This window comes from Macrosteles quadrilineatus, unplaced genomic scaffold, assembly GCF_028750875.1.
Source record: "Macrosteles quadrilineatus isolate MER2022 unplaced genomic scaffold, UCM_ALF_1.0 Scaffold_2__2_contigs__length_208266976, whole genome shotgun sequence".
Lineage (NCBI taxonomy): Eukaryota > Metazoa > Arthropoda > Insecta > Hemiptera > Cicadellidae > Macrosteles > Macrosteles quadrilineatus.
In genome coordinates, this window is record NW_026542595.1 from 162385353 (window position 1) to 162407469 (window position 22117).

The 22117-nt window shown below is 35.1% G+C and overlaps 2 protein-coding genes across 7 annotated transcripts in view; one reads left to right on the forward strand and one right to left on the reverse strand.

Moving 5' to 3' along the window:
* The window catches only part of LOC128985707 (protein angel homolog 2-like), a 32709-nt gene extending 20902 nt beyond the window's left edge, over nt 1–11807 (reverse strand). For 2 of the 5 annotated variants that reach the window (XM_054405502.1, XM_054405500.1), the window contains exons 1-3: nt 11677–11807; nt 2851–2927; nt 1414–2673 (exon numbers count right to left, since the gene is read on the reverse strand). In XM_054405502.1, the coding sequence (XP_054261477.1) occupies nt 1414–2673; nt 2851–2927; nt 11677–11732 (1393 nt within the window). In that variant the 5' untranslated portion in view covers nt 11733–11807. The remainder of the gene's footprint in view (nt 1–1413; nt 2674–2850; nt 2928–11676) is intronic. The other 3 variants (XM_054405503.1, XM_054405501.1, XM_054405504.1) reach the window with 3 other exon arrangements.
* A 2414-nt stretch (nt 11808–14221) lies between these two features.
* The window catches only part of LOC128987759 (iron-sulfur clusters transporter ABCB7, mitochondrial), a 48686-nt gene continuing 40790 nt past the window's right edge, over nt 14222–22117 (forward strand). Inside the window, exon 1 of one of the 2 annotated variants that reach the window (XM_054408770.1) lies at nt 14222–14625. Coding sequence is in view for 1 of the 2 variants with exons in the window: in XM_054408771.1 (XP_054264746.1) it covers nt 14434–14625 (192 nt within the window). In the remaining variant the exon portion in view is untranslated. The remainder of the gene's footprint in view (nt 14626–22117) is intronic. The other variant, XM_054408771.1, reaches the window with a different exon arrangement.

Here is a 22117-nt window from a genome sequence, read left to right on the forward strand (position 1 = left end):
GCAATGTTCGTTAATATCCAGGTAGACAATATACAATAGACAATTTCTATTGTCTGATGGTATTCTTTTTCAGACAACCTGTAGGCCTACTTTTACTATATACATTTGGTTCAATCAGTCTGAATATTTGAGATCCAAAATCGATGAGTCTACAGTATGCACTATTCATGCAACATAATAATTGTAAATAACTTCAGTGCACAGTTCCATACCATTATCATTACTACGAGACAGCAATGTCAGCTAGGTGCATAAATAAAAAAGGATATTAATAAAAGATGGTGGTAGAGGAGTGAGATTAACTGTGTTTATTTCTTACTGATTTTTTATACAGAACCATGTCTGAAAAGTCCAAATTATCAAGGACAGCTAGGTTCAGTTAAGAACCATCAAACAAAAAAAAAGGTATACAATATCTAGGCCTAGTGTGCTATACCACGGCCACCTCTAACTACAGGCCACGGCCTGGTAGAATTGGCAACGTCGCAAGTGGTGTTGTTTAGTGACAGATGTCCCATAAGATAACATGGCAGACAGGTGACATCAGCTCATTAATTCACACTTTGTTGATTTAAATTTAAATTTATGAACATAAATTTTTTAAATATTGAAAATAAAATAAAACATACAGAATTGAAAACCGAAACAATATGAATTAAAAATCTATATCTGTACATTTTAAGCGGAGTCAATATTGTCATAGTCCAGTAACCAATCTTTCATAAATTTACACAAATACCATTAGCTGCTTCCAAACAAAACAGCTGTTACAACACCACTTACGACGTTGTCATTCAAAGGCCGCGGCCTGGAGTTTAAGGCGGCTGTGGCTATACTCACAATAGAAAAAGAAGATGATTGCTAACCAAATAGTATTTCCTATCAGTGTACAGATGTTATTGCTGTACTACTTTATTATTTACTAATTTGGCACATATTATATGCGGGTTTTAAACATCAACATTCATTTTGTCAGATGGTTAAGTCCCTTTTTTGGCTAAGCAATGGTGTTACAAAAGAAAGTGTCTAAATAATGGGAGTTTAAGGTGTACACACGTCACACATAGGACAAATACATGTAAAGGGCTATAAAGCGAGTTCAAAGACCAACAATTAGATAGCTCTAATGAAATCAGTTAAAAAAACCTTGTAAACAAATGGGGCAAACTGTTTGAAACAAATACAGTAATAAGCTAACATATACTTCAGTTAGGAGTAAACAGTTACTACCATGCTCAAACCACTAACTAACTTATATTATGAAAATTTAAAATCAGAATAAAACCTAGTTCTTCTTTGCCACCACCATAATAAAATAAACGTCGGGTGAGAAAAGAAAATAATTAGCTCGATAGAAAATAAAATTTTAAGAAGCAGACACATGCTGAGGCCCCTTTGTTCCGCTTTGCCTACCTTTCCAGTAAACATCCTTCTCCTCATCACCACTAGATGCAGAGGTTGATGAATGATTTGGTGACTTCGCATTGTCACTGAAATCACTCTCATCACTCCTTGTGTTCAACTTCTGATGGTGTTGACTCGAATCACTCATGGATGTGGAAGAACTGTCTTCACTGGTGAGAACTTTGGGGGAATCGGATAACGCCGGGGAGAGTTCTACAGAAGAGGCTTTGGAACTTGAAGAGTCTGAGTCCCATAAATCAGGGGGATCGTTAAATTTCAACGAATTACAAGGAAATAACCGGGCTGGCCTATTGAATATCTGTCCGAATGAAAAATTACTATTCGTAAAGTTGAAAGAGTTTGAGCCGTAATCAACCTCATTTGAGGGTCTATAACGATATTTACTGATATATGGATAGCTATTGTAAGGTAATTTTAATCTAATAGGTGATATTTTGGGTGTGGTCTCAGGTTCGGAATCGCTAGACAGGCATATTTCTTCAACAGAAGCTCTTTTTTGTTCAGCTTTTGTTTTGGGGTCCAGAACAGCAACACAAATCACTTCGTTATCACTGTCATCTTTATTATCAGTATTTATTGCCACTACACTGTCGTCTATTTTTATAATGCTTGTTTCATTTTCTTTTTTCATTGTACGAGATGCTTTTTCTTTTATTGAATTTGCTTCTTTGACAATGTCCCCTACTAAATCATCATCTTTTACATTCTTTTTTTTCTGGGGCGGAGCTTTACTTAACAGTTCTTTGATTTCTGATTCATCAACTGTTCTTTTTGCAGGATCTTCTGCATAGATTCTCTCGTAACTGATTTGATTAGGAGTTTCATCATCACTCATTACAGTGATCACTTCATATATTTTGTTTTTCTTTTCTTCCTGCACATCAAACACCACATCTAGCTCATCATTGCTAGCACTAGATTCTCCGCTTGTGTCGTCTTTCATTTCATTTGCCTTATCGTTTTGCTTCATTTGGTAGGAGGGCATGTTCAAGTTTCCATTGTTGGAAAAAAAGAAATAAGGGTCTACAATACCTTTTCTGCTTGTTGACGTGTTTTTGCAGCTCCTGGGTATTGGATTTCTCTTGCCAGGAGATTGACTTGCTGAATGTCTTTGCCTTTTTGACTTTTGTCCTAAGCCTGACCTAACTCGTTTTGGCATTTTACTTGATATTATTAGTTCATACAGTGAATGTCCATGTTCGTTTGTTAACAGTGCAGCAACTGATTCATAACCTCTCCTCGCAATACCTAAAAAATATGGAACTGTTGAACTTTTTTTCATGTACGAGGCTAGTTATGTTGAAACATTTTCAGGTAGTAACATGCATCATTAAAAATTTCCAATCTTCAAAACTCAATGGTGACAATCTTTACTAGGAACAACATTGTCCTTTAATTAATATTAAAGCAGGTGTTTCAAATCACCTTGGTGCTGTAATGTTGGTATATTGTTTTCCACACTTTCACAAAGATGCAGTAGAATATTTCCAAGTGAAAAAATCCTGAAAATCATATAGCAAATTATAGTGACAGATATTTAAACTGAATAACATAATTATTTTATTAGTCCTAAACTAGGTAGCCTACAGTAGAATTGGGACCGTGGTTAAATTAAAGAAATTAAAATAGGCCTAGCACATATCATAGAATAAAACTTAAAATAATAGAAATATAGTTTTGTCGCTATTAGTGCCCAGTGTCACCAACATGAACTAGACATGTAAAACAATCTTTAAATATTAACAATGTGATGAGAAGTCTACTTGTGTTGATTGCCTATGGTGATACTGCTATGGTGAGATAGGGCTTATATTCCCAAAGCAAAACTGTAGGCATCTCCCAAGGCATGAGAAGAAAATTCCAGCAATTTTTGACATTTTACTTCACTTTATATAATTTATATACAGCGAAAAAAGTGAACAAATCGGGAGTTTTTCACCATTGTAGATGAAATCTCAACTTTGGACAATTATTACCAAATAACTATTTACCGTATGAACTTGAAATTTTAATGGTATATATCAGGGTTGTTTATAAACATTGTTGTCAAGATTCATCATTTTAACATTATTACTAGAGGACCCATGCTGCTCCACAGTGATAAAAAAAATATAATATCCGTGATATAATCAAGTTCATGATTTTTGATTGAGTAAAACAGTATCTTGAGCTAAACTGATTCAAACGATCAATAGCCCAAATTAAAGCCAATAATTTACTGATTATTTTGAGTCTAAAACGTATTTAAAAAACCCGGACAATACTGAAGCTTTTGATTGTTAATCATATAAATACCTTATGACAAATTTTAATGTTTGTTGTTCACCTTGCGTTTGCTTGAAACTCGCCTTACATTATATATACATATACATTATACATTACATACATATGTACATTATATACATTATATGTTTCTCTGGACATTATATAACTGCCGATATTATATAACTGGTGAAATACATCTTAAATTGAAGTAAGAATCCAAAAATGAATCAAATTATGTTTTTGGTCGAGAAATACAGTAGGTAGGTAAATATATGCCAATGCTTGTTGGCAGATCTGTGTGTGCATACCTTCAGTTTGAGGCCTCAGTCATGTAAATCGGCCGTGCAGAAGAGCCAAACGAACTTGGAAAAGAGAAACCAAATTTAACTCCCATAAGAAATACATGGGGAGCAAGTTTCGTTTACGTAAGCCGAGTGGGATTATAGCTAAATACATGTCGATGCTTGATGGCAAATCTGTGCGTGCATACGTTCAATTTGAGACCTCAATCATGAAAATCGGTCGGGTAGAAGAGCCAATCGAACTCGGAAAAGAGAAACCAAATTTATCTCCCATAAGAAATACATGGGGAGGAAATTTCGTTTACGTATATGCCGAGTGGGATTATAGATAAATATATGCCGATGCTTGATGGCAAATCTGTGCGGGCATACCTTCAATTTGAGACCTCAATCATGAAAATCGGTCGGGTAGAAGAGCCAAACGAACTCGTAAAAGAAAAACCAATTTTTTTAAATATATAAGATTAGGCCTATTTATGTTCTTGTAAATTTTGTAATCCCTTGTTAACTTGGGCCGAAAACTCGTTCAAAGCACCGTTGTAACTATTTATTGTTCGTATGAACAAAAAATATAGTGTGTACCGTACCCTAAATGATAAAAATTAACATGATCTATAATAAGTTTAGATTTGTCAAAAGTTTTTATTCCCGCGTGCGGGGATTGATTTGTCTGAATTTCTCTGCGGAAGGCTCGCTTTCTCCCCGGCAGTGTTGCCAGTTTGGTCATGACTCATGTCACCCTTCTTGTAAATATGAGTAAGCATGCGACACCAAAACAAACTACATACCGGTAATTTTTATTTAGTCATTCCAGTTTTAAACTGAAAATGCCTCCATGTCAAAAGTTTTCTGAGTGCAAGATTCAAATGATCTTTAATGCAATACGTTTGTTTCGGTCAGAAAAGGAACAGAGTGGGATATCTGATGTGGAGGATCAAGTAGGCTACTAAGGGAAAAACATAAATCTGTATAGGCCTATGTATACAAATAGTATAAAACACCATAAAAAATCTATATATTTAATACACAGTTGTAACACTGTTTTCTCAGTAATTACTGGACCGATCCACAAGATCTATGTGTCAAATTAAAGGGGATGATACATAGATTTGCCGAACTTCATTAGAATTCACGTTTTTTCTAAGGGTTAAGACCTACAGCCCTTCAAAGGTTGAGTCAATACAATTCTTATTGAAGAATATAATTTACAGCTTATTTAATACTGTAATTGTAAATCATATGTCAGCTGTTTAATGTTTGATAGATTTGTTATTATTTTTATAACCTTACTTTCAGTATGTAATTATTAATCTAGGAGTTCCTGTACACACGATTTCAAACAAGGAAAAGTGAATTTGTTAAAGTTGTATACCACAACGTATTATTTGTAAATGTATTTGAACATTATTTGTACTTTTTAGTGTCAATTTTGTATTTTCGAATAATATGTTAGTTTTCCTGCGAAAGTGTTGCTGAAAGTGTTTCTGAAGGAAAGTGTTGATTGAGCTTATGTTTGAGTATGGAACATGAAATTATACCCATGGTACGGGACGGAAACTGTTTGTTTCGATCAATATAATTTATTCTATACGGCCACCAGAATAATCATAGGGAAATCCGTTTGAAAGTTGTCCAGAAAATTGTTAGAGTGGGAAAAATACAAAAATTTTATCGTAGGCGATGAGTCTTTACTCAACATCAGTTTTGACCGTCACCAATACCAAACTTTACTTTCCCGAGATGGCGAGTACGCTGGATACGTAGAACTACAATGTATCAGTGAGCTATACCCTAACTATTTATTTCGAGTACACAGGGAAGTTGCTGAAGAAACTGTGACTTATGACATTGGTTCTGGCAAAGAAGTATGTGACTTGATGTTTAGTGGAAATGTTGACTCGGGTCATTAACTTACAGTGTTATAAAACTTTCTCATAATACCCAGGATGAAAAAAGTACACAAAGAAAAAGAAAAGGTAAAAAGTCATTAACTGGGCTTAAAGAGACAAACAGAACAAAAACACGCGTAGAAAACCATCGAACTAAAAAAGTAAAGAGCAGTGATAGTGTAAAATGTGCCCTGGAAGTTCCTAAAAAAACACCGGATCTTTTGAATTGGAATCGTCACTACTGCAAATCTTTGAATTTCGAGTCAGAACAGACTAACAGGGACACAAATGCATTCTCCTTATGTTGTCACAAGGGGAAGGTAAAATTAGCCCCTTATAAACATTCGGAGTTTATGGAGAATCTTATCAACGGGACTACATCAAATGTAAAAGAAACAAAAAAACTATCAAGAAACTATTTGAATAATATAAGATCATACAACTCAGCTTTTGCTATGGTGAGTTCTGAGTCTCACTTAGATGAATCAACCACTTCAATCACTTAGATATAACTTAACTATCCAAACTATATATAACTTTAAGATCCATGACTCCTTTTACCATCGGATTGGACCGTTAATACCCTCTAACATTGAACCAAAGTATGCCCAACTCTATATATACGACGTACACACCGCTGTTACTCACAGAATGGGTCAAAGGTCCAATGTGAAATGCGACCAACTGCTGATGCATGATTTAAGTGAATATCTTTATTCCATCAATCCCTTAAAATCTTCATTTAGAACTATGGCAGATATGTGTTGTAAATATGACTCTGAAATTCTTATGCATATAGTGGAAGACAAACTGTGTGACAGGAGACGCTACAACGATGCCGTTCAAACAGATGTGGCTGTTATATTCCGGTCAGAAGATGGTGCACCCCCTGGTGAGAGAAACTTAAGAGTATATTCAAGATCTAATGGTGTTCGTAAAATTTCTGTGATTGAGCCATCTTTAGACCCATTGGCCTATCCTCTGTTGTTACCATATGGTGACTTTGGATGGAAACCCCAAACAGAACATGACCGTTGTAGTGTAAATCAACGTAAAAAAACTACATTACTGCAGTACGCATCCTATCAGCTTGCGAATCGTCCAGATTTCAGCCTATTGCATAGATCACAAAAACTCTACCTGCAATGGACAGTGGACATGTATTGTAGGATTGAGGGCACACGTTTAAACTATATTTGTTTCAATCAAAACAGCCTACGTGCTGATCTTTATCTGAATATTGCTGACTTTGTGTACAAAAGAAGTGGTCTTCAGGACAATGCTGTTGGAAAACAAATAATATTGCCTTTATTCATTTATTGGATCTCCACGGAATATGCATCAACATTTTTTATTGCTGACATTATTCCCGTGGCGAAGCACGGGCTGTTAACTAGTATAAAGATAAAATACATTTTAAAATACCATTGGGAGTCCAAAACCCTCTTGAGAAAAGCTGATGGGAAATGTTTGAATATTTTTGAGCGAGGATCTGTGTTTTAATGCACAAAATGGCAACATCGCATTCCTGGCCACGGGGAAAGCGAGCCTTCCGCAGCGAAATTCCCACAAATCAATCCCCGTGTGGGGGAATAAAAACGTTTTAACAAATATAAACTCATTATAAATCACTGTTAATTTTTATAATTTACAGACTAGGTGTGTAGGCCTATATTTTTTGTTCATACGAACAATTAATAGTTACAATGGCGCTTTGAACGTGAATTTTCGGCCCAAGTTAACAAGGGTTTACAAAATTTGGAACTTGACAACAATGTTTATAAACAATTTAACAACAATAAATAGGCTACCATTAAAACTTGAAGTTCATACGGTAAATAGTTAAATATTTGGTAATAATTGTCCAAAGTTAAGATTTTATCGACAATGGTAAATACTCCCGATTTTTTCGCTATAATTATAGTGAAGTAAAATGAAAAAAATTGCCGGAATATAAAATTTGACAATATTTTTTTTAGGTAATTTGATAGGTCTCTCGTCAAAATCAAACAAGCTGTTTTGGAGGTGTGATATCGTAATCTCGAATCTACATACATAATTTTGGCACAGACAGTAGATTGAGATTAAGATTCCCAAGAGGCATAGCAGGGATTTTATCTCATAAGTTATTGGAAAGTAACTTAAGTTAAATAAGTTTAAGTTATTCTAAATTATCACAAAATGTTTATAGGCTAATCCAGGAAAATGGCAATGGTTTATGTGGCTTTCCTTAGATAAAAAAAATTAAAATCCTACCTAACTAACTTAAGTCGTAATCCTAAGTTACTGAACATATTTGTTAAGCCAGCAAGTTTTTTTTTTCTTTAGAGGGCTAATTATTGATTAACTTATGTAGCCTGAGACTGAATAGCCTAAGTTAATTCTCATTGATGAAATTCTTCTAAGTTACTGCAGGCTGCCCATGGACACCTACCCGGTAGCCTACTAACGTTGTTTTGTTATTTAGGTGTTATCACTTATGCCTCCCACCCAAGAAAGGCTTAAAAATATATGATCTCAGATGATTTGGATTATTTTTATCATGTTAACTTAGACGACTTTAGTCTTGATTGGGGAGTTTCACACTGTGTATTTTGTTGTTACCGAACTTATTGAATTCCCAAAATGTATTATTGTTTGTATTTTTATCATTGAATATCTTTTTCTGTTGGCGTACGCTTAGGCCTACCTACATAGCTTAAGTTATCTGTTGTAAAAAACAACCGAATGAAAATATCGATCGATATATATATCTATTATTCAATATATCAAATGAAACAATTGATTAATTGATATAAACCTATCGATCGATATTTTCTCGGTTGTTCTTGACAACAGATACGGAAGTCTACTCTTTCTGTTGTCTAGTTAGAACTAATCATAGGCCTATAACTTAGCAATTACTTATTTGTTGTTAAGTGAATATTAGTTCATTAAGTTATAGCTTAATTAATTGTAGTCTCAGTTACCTTTATGTAAAATGGTGTTATCATAATAAATGGATTGAATTGAATCTACAAAGGCCTACACATAGACAAAGTTTTGCTTGTGTTTGAGGTTACTTAAATAAGTTTAATGCTGTTTTGGTTTATTATAATAATCATATAAGACAAGTTTGAGGGATGGTTGCTGCCTGCTCTCTAAAAAAGTAATCGAGTCTGTAATGAAGGTACAGCTGATTGAGTATTTTGAGTCAAATAGCCTACGTATAGATGCCCAGCACGGCTTTAGAAAGGGACGATCCACCACGACAGCCCTGGTTAGCCTGGTCGACCAAATCACCGATGCTTTTGAAGCCAGAGATTCAGTCCTGCTTAACATGTGTGACTTAAGCAAAGCTTTCGACGTGGTGTCCCATGAAATCATCTTGTCCTAGCTCAGGAAGTATGGGGTAACTGGCGTGGTCCTGCAGACAATTAACTCCTATCTTGAAGGTCGTAAGCAAGTCGTCTCATACGGCTGTGCAACATCTGGTGTAAAGCTGTTAAGACACGGAGTCCCCCAAGGCTCGGTCCTTGGCCCCCTCCTCTTTACTATCGTCATAAAGATTTATCTTTAAACAATCAAACCATACTATATTTGCAGACAACACCAATCTGATCACGAGAGGCAGGGACCTAAACCAAATACGCACTGTGCAGAATGCCTTCTTGCTAGTGCAAAGAGTGGTTCATCCAGAATTTGCTAAAGATAAATGACGAGAAGACTCAATCACTGCTGTGCACACTCAAACCAAACCATCTGGGTGAGGAAGCTGTTAAACTCCTTGGCTTCTGGATCGACTCCAGGTTAGGTTGGAAATACCACATTAGCCAGGTATGTGTCAAGCTTGCCAGAGTGATCTATCTCCTTTCAAAGCCATGTAAGCTATGGCATTGCACTCTGGGGCCATACAGCTGCAGCACATAACATCTTGCTTCTTCAGAAGATGGCTTTGAGAGCGATTACGTCTGCCGGGCATCGTGACCACTGTCTAGGCCTATCTTCAAAGACCTAAAGGGGGTACAGTTTCTTAACTGGGCTATGCTAATATTGATTGAAACTATCAAATTGAAAATATTGATTAATAATCGATAGTTTTAAATAAATCTATTATAAAATAAAACTATCATAACCTAACCTAACCAACCAAACTTGCTGATGGTGAAAAAATCGCATGAAGATTTACTAATCGAATCGATAGTTTCAATTAATGTTAGCATAGCCCAGTTAAGAAACTGTACCCCCTAAAGGTTCTGACCATCTACAGCCAGTACGAATTAACCCTCCCAGTGTTACTTGACGAAAATTCGACAAGCAGCACACTTTGTGTAGTGTTACTTGTCGATTTTTCGACATGCAGACATCGTTTACGGCGAAGGCTCTATGACTGACTGAATCGGATTGAACTGGATCGAGTTAGGTATCGTTCTTTCCGTAATATTCTAAGCTTTCTCCAGAGGTCTGTCTCTAAGCGCTATTCATTTTAGTTCCGAAAATATTGTAGCAGACAGCTGACGTGCGTGTATTTGTAAACAGCTAGGTTCCCCCGGACCGATGACTGATGTGTTTTATTACGTTTATCATTGTTTTAGTGTTAAAAATCAAAAGTAGTGATATACGTGGTGCATTATAAGAAGATTTAAGTGGTTTTGAAGTGCTGGTTGATGATCCTGAAGAAGTAGGTAGTGATATTGATGTAAATTATCAGCCAGATTCCTAGCTATGGTTAGGCTATGCATTCTTAGCTAAACGCTATGTACTGAAATCAGTTTTTTGCCCATAACTTATTTATTTGCAAATATACTTCCTTATATTATTATATAGTTGTAATCCTCATAAAATTTAGAACAAAGTGGCTATTTTCAAATATTTATAGGCCTATAATTTATACAATTTCATTGAGCGCGAACTTATTATTTTTTTTGAAAATTTTCGAAATTATATTTTTTTTACCTAAAAATTTTTTTTTTGAAAAAATGTTCCTTATGTTTTATATATAATATTGAAGCCCATGATTTTCCAAACAAAATGGTATATAGAACATTAGAATTAACATTGTTTTAAGCTTCTCAGATCCGTTTTAATAAAACCTTGCAAATGCGCCAAAAATAGGTGGACATTAAGGCCTAAACTATGGACACTTGGAGGGTTAAATAGCATGGTGCTACTTAAAGAAAATTTGGCAAAACTTACTCGACGTGAGGACCAGCATTCCTATCAAACACAAAATGGCCATCTCCTTGACCTATCTAGATGCCGACTAGCCTGGACTCAAAAGGGCTACCCCTACTACACAAGTAGCCTAAGCTCTATAACACGCTCCCAATTGAAGTGCGCGAGCTGGACATTAGGGCCTTCAAGGACACCCTGAGAGACTATCTGGTGGGCAGACCTCTAAGTTATACTCGTATTCAAGTAGGTTTGAAGTTGTTTTGAAGAGTTTGGCAATAAATGTTAGACCAGATTTGATTGGACAAGACTAGCCTGTGCCTGGCCTACCGTATATTAGGCCTAGCCTAGTTTATAAGTTACTTCAGATTTGGAAGTTCAGTTTTGGAGAGATATTGTGTCATAAATCTAGCCTATATCTTAAAAGTAAAATAGCGTAAACATAACAAGAATAAACCTTATAACAAAACTAAAACTGTAATAAGCTATTTTTTATAGGCTACTTTTTTGGAAACTGAAGAACCGAAAATATCAGAGGTTATGTTCTGATGATGGCAATCCATCCCTGAGCAAAAATAAATAAAAATGTGATTTGATATAAGGTCCGACGTTGACATAAAAATATTATCCTCTGCGTAACTTACCTAAAATATTTGTAGTATATTATCATTACAATATTAACCAGTTGAACAATGAACATGGCATTATTCTCAATAGAATAAAATTCCGAACTCAAAACCCGAAACGGAACACGGAACACATCAACATTACAGAACAGAACATAGAATGAAGAATGAAGAAGAACGAACGATGGAATGAACCAATGAACAATGGGAGAATGGGATTTAAATCGAAATGGAATGACGGAATGGGAAGGATGAAAATAACAAACAAGAAAGAAGAGTAAAACATGGTAAAACAGAATTAGAGTACAGAGAAACAAATACAGTACGGTGGTACGGAACAGGAACAGATTGGTTATCATTGAATAAAGATGTGTCAACTTTTTCACATCCCCGAAAATTGTTTGACCGTATGGACCCCTGTGCCCACGGCCACCTTCAACAACAGGCCGCGGCCTGGTAGAATTGACAACGTCGGTGGTGTTGTCTAGCGCCGGAAGTCCCTTAAGATAACATGGCAAACCGGTGACATCAGGGGCCCTATTTTTGAAATGGTTGACAGTTGAGTCAATCGTCAGCACTCAACTCAACCAACAACATGATTTGGTATTTTTGAAACCCAACAGTTGGGAAGCGAGTTGGGAATCACTAGTTGAGAAACTCGTGGTGGAAATGTAGAGCATACGACCGTCAAAAATTCAGATGACGTCATTTTGAACCAATCACAATGCAGAGTTTTGCGGACTTCGATTTAACCTCTTCTTACTCTAAAATCTGGCAGCTAGGCCTAATCTCAATCTGCCATATTTCGAGGCACTGAGGTAAACTGCCAACTCCGTTCTTGAGAGATTGAGGTTATGTCTTGCTTAATCTTAGTGATTGCAAAGTACCTTAACTTAAGTAATAAACTAAAGTACACTAAATAAAGTAATAAACTTAAGTATAAAAAATAAAATTTACTATGGATGTTTGTTTTAGGGTGTAGCTAATTATAAGTTTAGGCATAGGCTGCACTTTACTTTAGGTCCTACACTCATCCTAAATACATTATTATTTGCTTTCTTCGTCTCTATTTCGGAACACATCACCTTATTTTAGTTTCCTTCATCGGTTTGTTTTATGTTATTTTTAATTGTTTTTTATTTAGGTTAAAGCGGCTATTTGCCATTGCACTGAAAGCATATCGTAACTTAAATTAATTTGATCCCTTTATTAGGTGAATGGTATTGAAACAAACTATGATATTGTTTCTCTCTACCACAATCTTTAATACCTTAAATCATAGGTCTAATAACAATAATTATCTTATAATAAGTTCAATTAGTATGCCTAGTCTATTTCAAACATTCCAACAAGAATAAAACCCTTGATTAAATAGTCTAGTATTGACACAGTAAATAAAATTAAAATGCGATTATTCTACAGTAAACAATCGCATAATTGGGTGCTAATACATTGACAACAAATACATAACCTCTAAATCGCAATTAGTAAATTAAAGCAATAACAAAACAATATGGCGTCGTCTCAAAAAGAGTAATTTTTTGCCGAAAGAGAGGAAGAAGAAAGTGCAGTCAACCTCCACTCAACAGCTCGATAGGTGTTGAGTAGTTTTGGTTGTATAAGTCCACCGTCAACCGTTTCAAAAATACGAAACGATTGGAAATAGAATGACTCGACACTCAACTCAACAGTCAACCATTTCAAAAATAGGGCCCCAGCTCATTAATTCGCACTTGATTGATTTAAATTTAAATTTATGAACATAAATTTATTAAAATATTAAAAATAAAACATACAGAATTGAAAACCGAAACAATACGAATTGCAAATCTATATCTGTACATTTTAAGCAAAGTCAATATTGTTATAGTCCAAACCAAGCAGTAGTAACCAAGCTTTCATAAATACACAAAGCTGCTTCCAAACAAAACAGCTGTTACAACCCCATTTGCGACGTTGCCACTTCGAAGCCCGCGGCCTGGAGTTAAAGGCAGCCGTGCTACTACCCTCAATGGTGGAAGCTTCCACCATGACTACCCTCCTCATCAGAAGACGACCGTCTCGCTGCATTAAAATAAAACTCCTACAATCCTCAATTTTTTGGAGCTTTAGGAATATGACTCTTTGGAGATTTGTGACAAATTATTGCTTTCTAATTCTAGTCAAAAGGAAATGAATAATGTAACAGTTTCAACAAGCCACTCAAAATACAGCAAGTCAGTGTATCATCATTGAGTTTGGTATCATCATAGATAAAACATACTCCCATCGTGCTTCTGATAGTGGATGCCATCTGAATCAACTGTAATTAATTGGCTTTAATTTAAGGGGATATTATTTAAGCTATGAAATTAGTGCTTTATTTGTATTAATACTTTAGGCAACACTGGTCTTTCCCATGGTGGAAGGTTTCCACAACGGTCTCAAGGCGCAACGGTCGACTCTGCAGCTTCACGGCAACTAGTGAGTTCTGCCGGAAAGAAAACAAGAAGGAAATAGAATAATGTTTTTTTCTTGTTTCTTTAAAATAATATGTTGTTTAGAGGTTAGGTTAGGCATATGTATGTATGTATGAGGAAAATTTTGGTGATTGTGATTGTAGTCGCGAATGTTACTGTTGTTACTGTTAGTGATAGTGATGTCTAATCAGTAATCACGTCACGAAGATGCAAGGAATCTTTCATAATTTTAAAGAACATTAATGTTGATAAATTAACTTATATCCTTCATCGTCAAAATTTGTGAAATCGGCGATTATAATCTAAATTCTAGATAATGTCTAAGTTATTAATTTTAAAGGAATTAATACTTTGTAAACAAGTAGGTCGTGAGATTCCTGCTATTTATAACATTTCCTTGGTTAAAGTCGAACTATGGAAACCACTTAGACGCCCTTTAAGCCTTTGGAGGAGACAAAATGGGGATAAAAACTTGCTTTACTTTCCCATGAACAGATCTATTCTTGAGGTATGTAACGTAAGCTGACTAAGCCTAGTTGAGGGTAGGCCTATCTCTTTCGGTAGTTAGTTGTAGGCCTAGCTCATAGATCTTAGTTTTTCGTAACAAAAAATTAACCCATAGGCCTACAGGCCGAGGCTGCTGGGTAAATTTCTAAATATTTACTTGGCTACTTGGGTATTTCTGAACTTTCTGGACTTTTTTCTAAACCTTCCTAAACCATTTATAGCCTACCATCCTAATAAATGTTAAAATACCTTAAAAACATTTATTTAAGACGCGGAGCACATCACACACCTACTAACTTAACAAGAAATGAAGTGTTACGGATCTTCTTTGGTTGAATCAGTTGCGGATCTAGAACAGTCACAAGGGGGGTCGAACTGGGGGGGTTCAGGGGTGTGTAAACTAATTCTCCAAAATGGCAGTTTTATACCATATCTTTGTCCAAAGTTAGTGTGACAAATTATTTTAAGCAATGTGTAGGCTTACATGCAGTCAAACTATATAAATGTATGCCTGAGGGGGGCGGTCGCTCCTTCGCCCATCCTCTGGATCCGCCACTGGGTTGAATTGAAACTGAAACAATGAATGATCTTATTTAGGCATATGGGGAAGGCAGGTCAGGGTTTATGCAGGTTCGTGGCTATAATAAGTGTTATCTTTTGGAATAACAACTTTGGCGTAGTTAATTTGATGACAAGAGAATTTGAAAAATAACATAAACAATCCTTATATATAATACGTGAAGGCAATTTATACGAAACACTATTCCTCCGTTAATAATGGACAGATTTTTACAAACAATGTGTCGAAATTAAGTATTTTTTGTGTAGACACCCCCTTTCACCAATTCCTGTAATAAAAGTCCTCGGGCTTTGCCCCACAAGCCATCAAAATCCCAATGTATTTCTTATGAAAAAATGATTTTGTTTACTTAAACAGACAAATAATTTGTATTAATTACAGCTGTTCATAGTAAACACATGATACACAAGAGCATTTGTTTTCAGTTTCAAAAACTGGAATGGAGTGATTGATTACATCATCTTTGAGTTTACTCTTTTAAGTCATCGGAAATAATTATGGCTGTTATTCGTTTTGAAATAACACCTGTAATACTTTGCAATTGCTCGAATTCGAGCAACAGGTGCACTAGTCATAATAAATTAATGACACAATAATTAATTACACTAGGCCTACACTTAAATATGAGTAAGTTAAGTAGGCCCTAGTCACCGGTCCATATCACTTTCCAGTAAACCTAGTAAAGCCAGTCCAAACCTAGTAAGATATGCTCCCAGGTAGTAAAATATTTTGGGGGCGGGGAATTCAATGGAACCATCTACAATCCCTCATTTTTACTTTCATGGGGGTGAAATGCCCCCTAATATTTTTTTTTTGTGTTTTTCCTTAATTTACAAATAAGTTACAACATTGTTTTACTATTTATCTTGCCCACATGTTGCAAATATGTTAGGGGACTGAAATTATGTGTCCCGCCCTCTTTTTGGAGTGAGAAGTTCAGTTGAACAATCCCCCAGCACCGGGGCTTTTTGACTTATTAGGGGGTAATGTGTGTGGCTCCGGGGAGTTGGTATGCTCCTGTAAAGATGTTAGGGGACTGAAATTATATGTCCGCCCTATTTTTGGGGCGAGAAGAATCGCTATCCCGCTACCAGTCCCCCTTTTTGACTTATAAGGGGGTTAGTGAACATGTAGGCTACCGTATGCTCTTGGGAGTTGATTCCAATGATGTTAGGGGACTGAAATTATGTGTCCTCCCTATTTTTGGGACGAGAAGTTCAATGGAGCAATCTCCATCTCCCTAACACCCAAGGGTTTTTTTACTTATCCCTAGTAACGGATGGTATACCTCAAATTGTAACACTCATTGGTAGGCCTATGCCGTCATAAATTTTACTTTTTTAAAATTATAGACATGTTTAAAAACGGCATTGAATAAGATTTTAAAATATAAGTTAAATATCATTTTCGTTAGGCCTACTTAATGTTCATATTATCTTATTTTAACTGGTTTAAAAAACCAAACAAATATTAGGCCTACTTACATTGCAATAAACATAGTTTCAAAACCTTGCTAATTAAAAAAAAAACTTAATTGATTTTTTAATAAAAACTTTTCAATATTAGGCCTATTTTACTTAGATTTAGTGATAATGTATCTGTTAGGATAAAAAAATAAGTAGCCTATTAGTTACCTATTTTGTGTTACAAATCCTCTTTAAGTACCAAATAATTAGGTAAAAAAGTAATTTTTCAACACCTGTTCCCTGTCACAGCCATTGAGTGTAACAACTGTTGGTACAGGCCTACCTTTGTAAATATTACCACTCCGTTTTTTCTCAGTTTTAAGAGTTATAACTTAGCCTTATTATTTTATTTTGTAGGCATACTAAAAATCATTTGAGATTTCACGGTAACAACATACGAAAATTGGTAAAACAAGGTTTATTATACTATTTCAAATACATATGGCTATATAGTACAGTTAGATAAATATTTTTGGGCATAAATTTACCTTTTTGAAATCAGGAGATCATCCTTGTCACCACAGTTCATTGTACACACACAAACACACAAAAATAAGAATAAAATTACAGACTAAAGTTCACTAACTACGACGTTTTGCGGCACCGATGAAATTTCATGATATTTATTCATCTAACTTAGACATTATAAATGCATGAGACACAGCAAATTAATATCAACGTGCGGTGTTTTTGAGGTTATTTTTGTCACGTAAACGCTGTTTTTTTTATGATCAAACTTGGTTAAATTACACATTATCTCTCGTTCATGTTGATCCTGTTCTTGTGATGCTAGCATCTTGTTTTGGTCAGAGTCTACTTGTTACTATTGTATGCACTATTTATTAGTATTATTATTTTGTCTTGTTTATTATGTTTCGTATGCGTCTTGTGTCTAGGCCTATATCAGTCGTATGTCTTTGCTCGTTAACCACCTGTACATTTTCTTGTAATGCTAGGTTCTTTCTTTATTTTTGGTTTGTTCAGAGTCCGATTTTTAATCACTATTGTAGGCCTATGCACTATTTATGAATATTGTCATTACAGTATGTCTTGTTATTATGATTTGTTTGCATCTTTGTCTTTTCTCTGTTTTCTTTGATTCTAGTGTTCAATGGTCTTTTTGTCTCGCCATAATAAGGCCTAGAGCAATCATTACAATTTATTCTGTAAACACAGTTTTTAGTATCCTGAGTGTCATTTTTGGGTTTTGATTTGACGAGACTCTGCCTAAGTGTGTTTTATGTCCTAAACGCTTTTTGCACATTAAATTTCATAGCAACCCTTCTGATTTTTCCCGATAGCCCTGACACATACTGGATTGACATGTGGACGAATCCTTGCGATTTTGTTAAGGTTCAGGCGTAGCCCTATCTTTCTTGCATTTGTTTAAATATTGGATCAAGGGTATCCGTTACTAGCCAAATCCTGTTCTACTTTCTTTATTTCATCCTTTAACTCATCCTGATTGGAGCTAATGCTCTTATTCCTAAGGTAACAAATGGTAAGCACACAATACAAGCAAATGATAACAAATGGGTAGCAAATGGTTTTTTTAAGGGCGTGCTAAACCATGGTGTTTAGAATTATAGCTATAGTCTATCAGTTATTGGTATACATTCGTTAAAGTATTGAAACTACACTACACCTTAAGTCACACTTAAAAGGTATACAGTCGTAAAAATTATGAATTACGTCACTGAAAAATATAAAATTAATTACTGACGCAAAAATAGCTAAACCCTGCACAACGTTACAAGCGACTCTGAGTTCCTTGGTGGGTGGGGGAAGTTGACTTGGACGGATGGTATAAAGTCAGAGCCGAAACGTAAATTTATGCCATTTACAAGAGTTGATATCTTTGCAAAATAACTGTTAAAAGTTTCTGCTACTTGGCAGAGATAATTGATTTTCAAGGTTATGTTGGTGTTATTTTTTGTTTGTTTAAGCTTTTAACTGCATTCCAAGAGCCTTTTTATTTTTTGCTATGGTTATGCTCTCCTGAGCCCAGTTTAACTTCCCCATTTGAGATTTTTTCCCAATAGGCCAACTTGTGTTAGAGTTCTATATTCTTATGCTTATCATGAGCTGATTTGGTGAGCTTACAGATAGAGTAGGCCTAAGCTATTGCTCGGACATTTCCTCTTTTGATGTTTGAATGTCTGCTGTAATCCACTTTGACCTTTTCATATTTTTTACTTTTACTTTATTGTTAGGCCAACTAATGGACAGCTAATGTTGAAGGGATACATTAAAGTTTCTATAAAACTGTCATACAGGGTTAATGGTGCAAAACTAAATGGTTGGTACGTCTGTTTCCATGATTTCAAACAGCTGACTGTCTCATGGAAAGGGCGAGTTTATAAGTTTGTTTTGACAAGGTTATGTTTTGTCTCAGTTGCTTATTTGAGTACCACAAAGCCTATCACAAAATCAAAGTATATCAACAAGAACCGAACCTATCATGGCAAAATCTGTGAGCTTTGGCTTGTTAGTAAGCTTCAATGTTTATAATAACTGCACTTTGTAAGGGTTTTGTCTCAAACGTTTGTGTAAATCCGTTGACTGCGGTAAGTGAACAGGTTCCCTCCCCAGATTTGACTGTCAAGGTGCGTAATCTAGCTTCAATACTATTCACAGCGTCTGGCGACAGGACAGCCCTAACTCTTCCCGGGACATAAGCATCCAGTTGTCGAATTGCCTCATACAACAAGCTATGCATTTTCGACGTGGAGCCCCCTTCCTAAATTGGGTCCAAAGTTTCGGTGAACTCTATTTGTAGCAAATTTATTAAGAGCAAATTGTAAAACATGAAATTATTTTTCTTGTTTTGTAGTAGCCATTTGTTGATTCCGTGGTATACAACCAAGTAACTGAGACAAAACACAGTCTTGTCAAAACAAACTTATAGAAACTTATAGACACACCCTTTCTATTTGTGTAACAATCAGCTGTTTGAAATCACGGAAACGGTTGTACCAACCATTTAGTTTTGCACCATTCTTTTTTAATAACCCTGCACATCTTGTTGACATAATTTGCCAAGTACACAGAGTTGTATTCATATTTAATTCTAAATTATAATTAGGCTACTCTGAGTTTTTCTGTGGATATGTCCATCTCTCTAGTGGTTTGATGTTCAACAATGCCTATTTGAATTGTCTGTACTGTATGTACATTTATTTTTATGGAAATGGCCTGGGGATTGTAAATATGTGGTTCAACTGTTGAATCATATATTGGTCCAAAATTTGTGAGGAATTTGTCTATGAATTTGCTCGAGCTCTGTAATTCTAGTAGGCTATGTTATGTTTGGTCTCAGGCTAAACTTCCTATTTCCTATGATAAATAGGCTATTGTCTTTTAGGGGCACAGCCTACTTATTTCGGGTTACGGACGCATGGGATTTTTAAGAAGGTTTAATTTTGTCACACCTTAAAAATAAGGTTGTTCTTTTGCGAATTTGTATTTAAGTCCTTTGAAGGTAGGTTGGATTTGGTATGGTAACGTTTAGGTTATAATGAACCCAATTGTTAGTTTTTGTTATATCGAGAATGTTTTTAAAACACTGATAAAAAGACTGCAAAATACCATTTAAGAGTCTGTTTAAGTTCAGGGCCGCGTTAAGGGTCAGTGGAGCCCTGGGCAAACCAAAAAGCAGCGCCCCCTTTTTTCCTAGTGCAGGCGGGTGGTGGATAGGGGACACCTGGCAGACGCCCCTCAACCACCAGCGCCCCTGGGCATATGCCCAGTCTGCCCGTTATAAAAGTGGGCCTGTTTAAGTTAGGCTATGTATTGACAATGAAGCCAACACCCCTTGGACAGTTTGTGTAGTTAGTTGATCTCATTACATGTTTCAGGGGTTTTACAAAAATACAGATGAACATTGATAACTTAATAAACTGATCCATCAGTCATAGTTAGACAAGCGAGGAAGCTAGATTGAGTAATGTTACCAAAACTCTTTATATCAATTTTGTATGGATTAGGACTATATAGGCCTTCTTATAAAAGCATTTTCTCATCTGTGTCCTACTACTAACGTACCCAAGAGAAGAGTTCCAGGCAGTTAATAACACACAAATGTTAACAACACAATTATCCATTCCTCCTTCCTTATAGCCCAAGCAAATTAGGAAAAATAGAGGAACAAATCTATGTATTTCCAATTTTTTCAAAAATGTGTCGGGGAGGGTCCTCTAATGAATATATGATAGGTGAGAATAAAATCACCCTGCCGCTCTCTGGTGGTGGGAGGTGTAAATGCCCCAATTTGCAGTTTTTTGCTTATAACTTGAAAACGGTGTGTCATAGCTTAAATTGTTCAGCGTAAAAGTTAAAGCTTATTAAATTTGCTACAACTTTGATCATATATATTATTAGTGAAAGACGCATAGTTTCTGAGATATCTGCGCAAAAAAAAAAATATAATGTCCGAAAACAGATTTTTACCTCCCATTTTTCGTTAAAATCCTATTTTTCTCCTTTCTTGTTATTTTTTCAGAAATATTGACGGAAAGAATTGTGATGAGAATTAAATTTACTTCAATAATATATACAAATATGTAAATAGATAAGATGTAGGTAAAAGTTACAGCGTGTTTAAGATTAAAGAGTAAATCGTGATTTACACAAATAATTACCAAGTCTTGTTTTTTTTCATTGCATGATTTGTATGGTTTCTTATAATTATTTAAGCCAAACATAAGCATATTTAAGATATAAAATGGTATAATAAGTAATGTAAACCTCTCCTGTTAGGGGAATCAAAATTAGTCTAATAGTTACCTGAAAATATGGTTTGTAACCTGTTTACTGTTTAAAAGTAGAATCTATCTTCTGTCGCTGCTCCATGTATTTCTCAGTGGCAAGAACTAGAATATTTGTTTATAGAACTAATGTTACCTTAGTAATGTTAAAATTAGTTCTATAATTAAATATGAATTTATTTGGTATGTTTTAATTGTTTTAACTTGCATCATCATAATAAATAGATAACCTTTTTATTTTGTAAAATTGTTATTTACATAACAATTGTCAATTTTTACCTAAAATATACTTATATTTGGCCTGACCAATTATCAGAAACCATACAAATCGTGCAATGATAAAAAATCAAAACTTTGCGACTATTTGTGTAATTCGTGATTTTCTCTTTTAATCTTAAAAACGCTGTAAATTTATACCTAAATCTTATCTATTTATATATTTGTATATATTATTGAAGTAAATTTAATTATCTACAACCTTATTTCCGTTCATATTTCTGAAAAATAACAAGGGAGGAGAAAAATAAGATTTTAACGAAAAATGTTAGGTGAAAATCTTTTTTCGAACATTATATTTTTTTTGAGCACGAATATCTCAGAAACTATGCGTCTTTTACTAGATCAAAGTTGTAGCAAATTTAATAAGCTTTAACTTTTACGCTGAACAATTTAAGCTACGAC